The 10,000-nt window shown below is 38.6% G+C and overlaps 2 protein-coding genes across 3 annotated transcripts in view; both read left to right on the plus strand.

Annotated features, from left to right (window-relative positions):
• LOC113826286 (putative protein FAM47C) overlaps positions 1 to 4,802 on the plus strand; it is a 7,172-nt gene extending 2,370 nt beyond the window's left edge. The window contains exons 2-3 of the mRNA XM_070119004.1: positions 3,207 to 3,722; positions 4,441 to 4,802. Coding sequence (XP_069975105.1) covers positions 3,207 to 3,722; positions 4,441 to 4,520 — 596 coding nt within the window. The 3' untranslated portion in view covers positions 4,521 to 4,802. The remainder of the gene's footprint in view (positions 1 to 3,206; positions 3,723 to 4,440) is intronic.
• A 3,141-nt stretch (positions 4,803 to 7,943) lies between these two features.
• LOC138860762 (uncharacterized) overlaps positions 7,944 to 10,000 on the plus strand; it is a 6,252-nt gene continuing 4,195 nt past the window's right edge. The window contains exons 1-2 of one of the 2 annotated variants that reach the window (XM_070119005.1): positions 7,946 to 8,581; positions 9,393 to 9,661. In XM_070119005.1, coding sequence (XP_069975106.1) covers positions 8,008 to 8,581; positions 9,393 to 9,472 — 654 coding nt within the window. In that variant the 5' untranslated portion in view covers positions 7,946 to 8,007 and the 3' untranslated portion in view covers positions 9,473 to 9,661. Of the gene's footprint in view, positions 8,582 to 9,392; positions 9,662 to 10,000 lie in introns of those variants that run through there. The other variant, XM_070119006.1, reaches the window with a different exon arrangement.

Raw genomic sequence — 10,000 nt, forward strand, 5'->3', positions numbered from 1 at the left:
TGAAATGATAAACATTTAGAGATATACTCCACTTTATTTCAGTATTATTTAACAAATAAAAATAATAATCAGTCTTACTTATATATATATATAACCTAATAATCTAACTAATTGAGAAGTTCTGTACCAAAGAGAGCTCTTGTATATATAAAAAGTATGGTTGTTTTTATTGTAACCAATTTATAAAATATAGCAGACTAAAAGGCAATTTAGAGGAAAAACTATGGCAAATCTTCACGTTCTCTGTAAAATACATCAATACGAACTATGAAAATATATGATAATCTTAATTTTGTTGTTTTTCAAATGACCAAAATGACTTAGATGAAATACAAGGTAAAAATGTCTAAATCTATTGTATCAAATTAAGTATAGTTCTGCATTGCCAAAATTAACTGTCCTTAATCGTCAAGTTTACTTACACAACTGAGAAATATGAATCTATGGCACGGAACTTTAAGGATACCTTAAGAAAATAAAAGAGATAAGCAAAGCTTAAGAAAAGAAAAATCAAAGAAAAAATGAGAGAAAAAACTTGAAACATATCTTAAGAAAAGAAAAGAAATAATGAAAAAAAAAACTAAGCAAATACCTTAAGAAATTAAAAATCAAAGAAAAATTGAGAAAACTTGAAACATACATTCAGAAAAGAAAAAGAATAAATCAAGATTAGCATGCCTTAAAAAAAATCAAAGAAAATATGTGAAAAAACTTGAAACATACCTTAAGAAAAAAAAAGAAAAGAAAAAAAACTATCGCCACTAACTGGTAATACTTCCCTGGAATTTCTAAATTCTAAAGTGGACTTTACCTAAGTATAAGTTTATCCTAATTATATTTCTGTGTGCCCAAGTGGTACATTCCGACGATTTGGTATTGGAAGTAAGGGAAACCTAATATAAATGCAAAAATATACATTTATGATAACAAGGAAATATCGATACATTTAACCATAAAAAATATATAAGCTGTGAAATTATCAAATTATCAAACTATTCCGAGTAATCATGCTCCTTCAATTCACATACAGCACAAAAATAGTTCACCGAACCTTCTGGAAACTGCGAAGACGGGAAGAGTCTTCAAGGCCCTTGCTCTTCTTCTAACAGTAAACAAACCACACAATTCTTTACGTACGAAGGAATAGCAAATAAATCTCCATTGCACCATGAAGCAGGGCCGGCACATTGGAGGTTAAATATTAAATAAATCGATAACGGCCATAACGAAATCTGGGATTAACTTAATTCAAACACGAATGCCGGAGCAACTGTCATGGCGACTTCAGCTTCCCTCAAACTTTTCGCGATTTTCGGAGTCAAGGCGCAGTCTGCTCTGCATCGAAGTCAGACGGAGAGAGAATGACGAACTTGATTTTCATGGCACGGGATTTGTGATCATTTCCGATATTTCTACGGTAATAGGATGACCGCCAGAAATTTAACTGCTCTCCATCGAACCCAGTGGAAGACATGGTCAAGCGGCGAGCGGCTGCCTAGCCAGGCTCTCAGAACAATTCGAGCACCAATGAAAATATCGGCTTTCCTTCTTCTCCACATAATCAAATCTTTGGAATATTTTCTTAAACACAATATATTACTTATTTCTTCTACAGTGGAATGAAGGCGGAATTTGCTCAAGAAAAAAATACGAATGCGGTTTCCCTGGCGAACTTGTGTAAACCCCGTTAAAAGATTATCACGCAACTCGAAATTCTTTAGTTTAAAATGACGCAAAGATTATCAGTTTCAGCGACTTTCATGGCAGAATTTACAATTTCCTTCATAGATTCATTTTATATTTGGTGTACTGCTAAATAGACGCATATATATATATATATATATATATATATATATATATATATATATATATATATATATATATATATATATATATATATATATATATACACATATATATATACACACACACACACACATGCATATATGTATATATGAATATACATATTCTGTATTTGTGCATTTGTAAATACATATAAATATACATATTGTGTATGTGCATCTGTATATACAAAAATATACATACATATGTATGTATATACACACATTCAAGTCCATATATGCATGTATTGGAGGAACGGAAATGCACACCGCACCCATATAGATCATTCCTGCCTCATCTTTGTATCTAAACCTCTCTCCGTTTTGGTCTCTTACTATGGATATTTATGTGCTGGATTTTTTCACAGAAACTGAGATTTCTGCATCACACAAGAACAAGGGATAAGATATATTAATTTCATGTTCATGATTACAATGATAACGACAAAAACGATGATGATGACTGTAGTTCATCTATATACGGATTTAACTTAATTTTAAGAGGAAATTTTCTCATAATGAAGAAAATTGCATCAGTCTTTTGTCTTTCATCTTGTGAGTGAGGCAGTAAGAAAATCTAGTCATTCCTGTAAGAAATAGACAAATTTTGTGAAACTTCTATGTAATGTACACAAAATCCACAGCTTTCCCATCTCGCAACACATCCAGGATGCGCGGCCGGAGGTGCCCGCCGTTCCCACGCTCCTGCGCCGCCAGCCAGCTAAATAGGGGCGCCAGGCGGCTCAGCGCCCCATCCGACGCCCGTTCCTCCTCAGGCGCACACTTGGTCCAAGAGAGCAGTCATGAAGGCGGTTTGTGTCGTGGCCTTGGTCGCCGCGCTGTGCGTCGCTCCCTTCCGAGCTGAGCAGCCTCCGGCCGGAGTGCTGCGTCCTCTGCCCCGCCCCGGCCATGAGGGCGTGCGCACTCTGCCGGCTCTTCTGCCCGACGACCTGAGGCAGACCAGGCCTTTTGGTCGACCTGACGTTCCGTCCTTCCAGCGACCTCAGATCCAGCCCCGACACCCATCTTTCCTCAAGGAAACGAAGCCTCTGCCTCGTCCGGTGGGAATTCAGACTCTGCCAGCAGAACTGCCACAGGATCTCAGGCAGACAAGACCCTTTCCTCGTCCAGCAGGAGTAAACACACTTCCTGCTGAGCTCCCCGAGGATCTTCAAGGCTCAAGGAAGCAGACAAGACCTTTCGTCCGCCCCGACATCCCTTCCTTCCAGCGTCCTCAGATCCAGCCCCGACACCCATCCTTCGACAAGCAGACGAAGCCTCTGCCTCGTCCGGTGGGAATTCAGACTCTGCCAGAAGAACTGCCACAGGATCTCAGGCAGACAAGACCCTTTCCTCGTCCAGCAGGAGTAAACACACTTCCTGAGGACCTTCCTGAAGATCTTCAAGAGTCAAGGAAGCAGACAAGACCTTTCATCCGCCCCGACGTCCCTTCCTTCCAGCGTCCTCAGATCCAGCCCCGACACCCATCCTTTGACAAGCAGGCGAAGCCTCTGTCCCGCCCTCTCAGAGTGGCAACTCTGCCAGAAGAACTGACACAGGATATAAGGCAGACAAGACCCTTTCCTCGTCCAGCAGGAGTAAACACACTTCCTGCTGAGCTCCCCGAGGATCTTCAAGGCTCAAGGAAACAGACAAGACCTTTCGTCCGCCCCGACGTCCCTTCCTTCCAGCGTCCTCAGATCCAGCCCCGACACCCATCCTTCGACAAGCAGACGAAGCCTCTGCTTCGTCCGGTGGGAGTTCAGACTCTGCCAGTAGAACTGCCACAGGATCTTCAGCAGACGAGGCCCTTTTTTCGTCCTCCAGTCCCATCCTTCCAGCGTCCTAATCCTTGGCCTCTCCATGTGCCTCAGGGCGAAGGTGAGTTTGGAGCAAACAATTCTAAATACGGTAGATATTAATCGCAGAATATTTTATTGTCACTTAAAGAAAATAGTCAAGATCAGCCAATTAAACGAGTATTCAAATCAAGGAATGAATAGCACAAACATGATATAATAGACAGATTATTCACAGTCGAGTATATTTTAGTAAACATGAACGGGGATTTCGGTTAAACAAATGATATACTAGACCCCATGGTCATATATGTCTATGGTAATGTATAGTGACAAACACGGTTAGGAGTGAGTTGATGAAGTTTGTAAGTTAGAGGTTGAACAGTACTAGATGGTAGTCTGGTAGTGAAAAGGGGTTAAGAATGGGAGCTGATGGGGTATAGTATAAAGTAAAGGTTGTTAGAAGAGTAAGGAGTTAAGGAGCAGGGGAATTAGATCAAATGGAGGAGATTTATGCGGCTGAGGAAGGAGAATAGATTGTCAAAAGGTAGGGGTAGGAAAAGCCAGGGGGTTCCGAGAGGATGTCTATCAGGCTGGGAGATAGAGGAAGCGAGAACAAGTGAGGAAAATAAATGTGCTAGAAATCTAAGGTCATAGAGCACTATGATTCAGTATTGCGACGGAAAAGGTAGAAATAAGTTATCGATTAGGGTAAAGTGTATAAGATTTTAGAGGGGTTAAAAACAGCACACGAGCATAAAAGAAAGAACAAATGAATAACAAACGCATGACATCCACAGCTGAGATCTGCCAGAGCTGCGACCGCCTGCCCTTCGTTCGCCGCGGAGCCTGCTGCAAGCGCTGGAACCTCTGCTGTTGAGGAACTTCTTGGCTGCTAATTCACGGATGGCATCCTGTGACTTTTATTATTGTTGATATTGATGATCATTTGTGTTTTGCATCTCTTGGTTTGGTGTATAATGGAAGTGCCAAGATTTTAAGCTTTACTGCACTACCCAAAAATTAATTAACATAAACAGAACGAAATGTATGAATATCTTTACAATACACACATGACCATATATACATACGCATGAAATGATATATATATACTCCACGACTTTATTTCAGTATTATTTAACAAATAAAAACAATACTTAGTCTTACTTTATACATATAACCTAATATTCTAATCGAGTGATAAGTTCTGTATCAAAAAGAGGTCTTGTTTACATAAAAAGTATGGTTGTTTTTATTATACCCAATTCATGAAATATAACTGACTAAAAGGCAATTCAGGGGAAAAACTATGGCAAATCTTCTCGTTCTCTGCAAAATACATCAATACAAGCCATGAGAATATAATTTGGCAATCTTAACTTTGTTTTTTAAATGACCAAAATGACTTAGATGAAATACAAGGTGAAAATATCTAAACTTAGTGTATGAAAATATATGCCTTTTTATCAGCATTGTTCAGCATTGCCAAAAGGAACTGTTCTTAATGGTCAAATTTACAAACACAATTGAGAAATTTGAATCTGTAGCACGGAACTTTAAGCATATCTTAAGAAAATAAAAGAGATAAGCATACCTTAACAAAAGAAAAATCAAAGAAAAAAGGAGAGAAAAAACGAAATATATCTTGAGAAGAGAAAAGGAATAATGTAAAATATATAAATAAATAAATAAATAAACTAAGCAAATCTTAAGAAATAGAAAAAAAAAACATCGAAAAAAGAAAATACATTATGAAAAGAAAAATAATAAAATAAGCATGCCACAAGATAAAAAATAAAATATATATATACATACATATATATATATATATATATATATATATATATATATATATATATAAACTTGAAACATACCTTAAGAAAAAGAAAGAAAAAAAGCCACTAATTAGCAATAATTTCCTGGAATTTCTAAATTCTAAAGTGGACTTTACCCAAATATAAGTTTAGCCTAATTTTATTCCTGTCTGCTCATACGGTAAATTCCGACGATTTGGTATTGGAAGTAAGGGAAACCTAATATGAATACAAAAATATACATCTAACATAACAAGGAAATATCGATACATTTAACCATAAAAAAGAATATAAGCTGTGAAATTATCGTTAAATTAAACTATTCCGAGTAATCATGCTCATTCAATTCACACGGAGCGCACAAACAGTTCATCGAACCTTCTGGAAACTGCGAAGACGGGAAGAGTCCTCAAGGCCCTTCCTCTTCTTCTAACAGTAAAAAAACTCCACACAATTCTTTACGTACGAAGGAATAGCAAATAAATCTCCATTGCACCATTAAGCAGGGCCGGTACATTGGAGGTGAAATATTAAATAAATCGATAACGGCCATAACGAAATATGGGGAGTCCACTTAATTCAAACACGAATGCCGGAGCAACTGTCATGGCGACTTCAGCTTCCCTCAAACTTTTCGCGGATTTTTTCGGACTCATTGCGCAGTCTGCTCTGCATCGGAGTCAGACGAAGAGAGAATGACGAACTTGATTTTCATGGCACGGGATTTGTGATCATTTCCGATATTTCTACGGTAATAGGATGACCGCCAGCAATTTAACTGCTCTCCATAGAACCCAGTGGAAGACATGGTCAAGCGCCGAGCGGCTGCCTAGCCAGGCTCTCAGAACAATTCGAGCACAAATGAAAATATCGGCTTTCCTTCTTCTCCACATAATCAAATCTTTGGAATATTTTCTTAAACACAATATATTACTCTTTTTCTTCTACTGTGTAAACCCCGTTAAAAGATTATCACGCAACTCGAAATTCTTTAGTTTAAAATGACTCAAAGCGATTATCAGTTTCAGCGACTTTCATGGCAGAATTTACAATTTCCTATATAGATTCAATTTATGTTTGGTGTACTGCTAAATAGGCGCAGAAACATTTTTTTTTTTTTTTTTTTTTTTTTTTTTTTTTTTTTTTTTGTATATTTCCATATGCACCACTTCATGTCAACCTTGAGGCGAACAAAACGAAAAGATATTTCAACAGGTTCCAGGACTATGCGCATGAAGGACACAATCTGAAAATGTATCAACGTGCTTGGGGTTTCAGAAATACTACGAAAAAGGCCTATGATAAAACGTAATATAATAAACACACCATAACGGCCGCAAAGCATCACAGCCGTAATAGGTGGGTCTACATGAGGTATTCGTTAGGCGGCCGTGATCAGAATTTCAAATGAATAATCATCGGTTGCCTGTTCGTATTTTGAAATTGTACTCTAAAAACTTTTTTCTTGCTAAATAGGTTATATGCGTGTATATGTATGTATATATGAATATGTGTGTATATATATATATATATATATATATATATATATATATATATATACATATATATATGTGTGTGTGTGTGTGTGTGTGTGTGTGTGTGTGTGTGTGTGTGTGTGTGTGTGTGTGTGTGTGTGTGTGTGTGTGTGTGTGTGTAGTTATATATATATATATATATATATATATATATATATATAATTCATATATATATATATATATATACACATGCATATATGTATATATATATATATATATATATATATATATATATATATAATTCATATATATATATATATATATACACATGCATATATGTATATATATATATATATATATATATATATATATATATATATATATATATATATATATATATACATATTCTGTATTTGTGCATTTGTAAATACATATGAATATACATATTTTGTATGTGCATCTGTATATACAAAAATATACATATATATGTATGTACACACATTCAAGTCCATATGTGCATGTACTGGAGGAACGGAAATGCACACCGCACCCATATAGATCATTCCTGCCTCATCTTTGTATCTAAACCTCTCTCCGTTTTGGTCTCTTACTATGGATATTTATGTGCTGGATTTTTTCATAGAAACTGCGATTTCTGCATTACACAAGAACAAGGGATGTGATATATTAATTTCATGTTCATGATTACAATGATAACGACAAAAACGATGATGATGACTGCAGTTCATCTATATACGGATTTAACTCAATTTTAAGAGGAAATTTTCTCATAATGAAGAAAATTGCATCAGTCTTTTGTCTTTCATCTTGTGAGTGAGGCAGTAAGAAAATCTAGTCATTCCTGTAAGAAATAGACAAATTTTGTGAAACTTCTATGTAATGTACACAAAATCCACAGGTTTCCCATCTCGCAACACATCCAGGATGCGCGGCCGGAGGTGCCCGCCTTTCCCACGCTCCTGCGCCGCCAGCCAGCTAAATAGGGGCGCCAGGCGGCTCAGCGCCCCATCCAACGCCCGTTCCTCCTCAGGCGCACACTTCGTTCAGGAGAGCAGTCATGAAGGCGGTTTGTGTCGTGGCCTTGGTCGCCGCGCTGTGCGTCGCTCCCTTACGAGCAACACTCCGGCCTCTGGCCGGAGTGCTGCGTCCTCTGCCCCGCCCTGGCCATGAGGGCGTGCGCACCCTGCCGGCTCTTCTGCCTGACGACCTGCGGCAGACCAGGCCTTTTGGTCGCCCGTCCTCTCTCGAGCAGACGAAGCCTTTTCCCCGTCCAGTGGGAGTTCAAACTCTGCCAGCAGAGCTGCCACAGGATCTCAAGCAGACAAGACCCTTTCCTCGTCCAGCAGGAGTAGACACACTTCCTGCTGAGCTCCCCGAGGATCTTCAAGGCTCAAGGAAGCAGACAAGACCTTTCATCCGCCCCGACGTCCCTTCCTTCCAGCGACCTCAGATCCAGCCCCGATACCCATCCTTCGACAAGCAGACAAAGCCTCTGGCCCGCCCGCTCAGAGTGGCAACTCTGCCAGAAGAACTGCCACAGGATCTTCAGCAGACGAGGCCCTTTGCTCGTCCTCCAGTCCCATCCTTCCAGCGTCCTAATCCTTGGCCTCTCCATGTGCCTCAGGGCGAAGGTGAGTTTGGAGCGAAAGTTGTCTCCGATCTAAATGCAGTAGGCAGTAGACGCAGAATTTTTATTTGTGGGGTGGGAGGGTAATGTTTAAAGTAGTCTTGTTTTTTGGAATGTATTTACACATAGATGGCTCCATGTGTGCAGAGGCGGGGCTTCCATGGCGGCACGAGGGGCACCGCTCCCTGCAATCTGATTGGCCACCCCGTGTGCCCCCTCCCCCCAGTGGCCATTGACTCGTCGTAATGTCAATCCCTGCATACCGACGCTGTACGTTAAGACGGAAGCAAAACAGATTTAATGTGGCCAAGAAAAGCAAGATAAAAGAAACAATGTGTAACTGTACAATATAATTATTGAAGTGGGCAGCCTTAATTTTGTTACTTTTGCCCCTCCCCCAGATTTATTGTTGTTACCCCCTGTGCCCCCCACCAGAAAATTCTCTGGACCCGCCCCTGCGTGTGTGCTCAGCCAACAGGGAATCCAGTAGTTATTTTCCCCTTCCTTGAGCTTTAGGGATTTTCTTTTTTAATGATGTCAATATCGTTACCATTATTGGCACTATAATTAGTACAATGTTATTAACGAAAAATATAGCAATATGAAATAAATTTAGATATTTCATAGGCACAACATTCGCACCTATGTAAAAATGAATGAGTGAATGGATATATCACTTACCTAATCCAGCAAATAAGCAAAGGAATAACAGAACACACACTCCCAATACTGAAACGCAACATTCAATAAATATCATTCATGAGCATAAAAAATACCAATTAACCATACTAACAACAAACGCAAAACATCCACAGCTGAGATGTGCCAGAGCTGCGACCGCCTGCCCTTCGTTCGCCGCGGCGCCTGCTGCAAGCGCTGGAACCTCTGCTGTTGAGGAACTTCTTGACTGCTGATCCACAGATGATGACAGATGAGACTCCTTTATTATTGTTAATAATAATGATTCTTTGGCTTTTAGTCTCGTGGTTTGGTGTATAATGGAGGTGTCAAGATTTTAAGTTTTATTCCACAAATTACGAAATTATTTCAGTATCATTCAATTGAATAAAATGTTTGAAGATCATTCATGTGTATTTAACTTTTTACCCTAATTTGGTAGAATGAGAGGCTCTGTAACAAAAAGAGGTTTTGTTTATGAAAAAATGCTCAGGTATATTTATTGTAACTACAGGTTTTACATCTACTTTTGAATAATTTGTTTTAAGAACCTGGCATAACATTAAGATGTTTTCATAACATTTCATCAAATAAAGAATGCAGAAAATCGACGATACTCTACATATGGATTTACAAGTACTTAGTATATACGGATTTCCGTCCCTTTAGATAAGAGTCTAGAAAATATATTTATTTTCTGATAAACAGTTATTGGATATCTAACAATTACTCATTTGACACACGA

This window comes from Penaeus vannamei, chromosome 43 (genome assembly GCF_042767895.1).
Source record: "Penaeus vannamei isolate JL-2024 chromosome 43, ASM4276789v1, whole genome shotgun sequence".
Classification (NCBI taxonomy): Eukaryota; Metazoa; Arthropoda; class Malacostraca; order Decapoda; family Penaeidae; genus Penaeus; species Penaeus vannamei.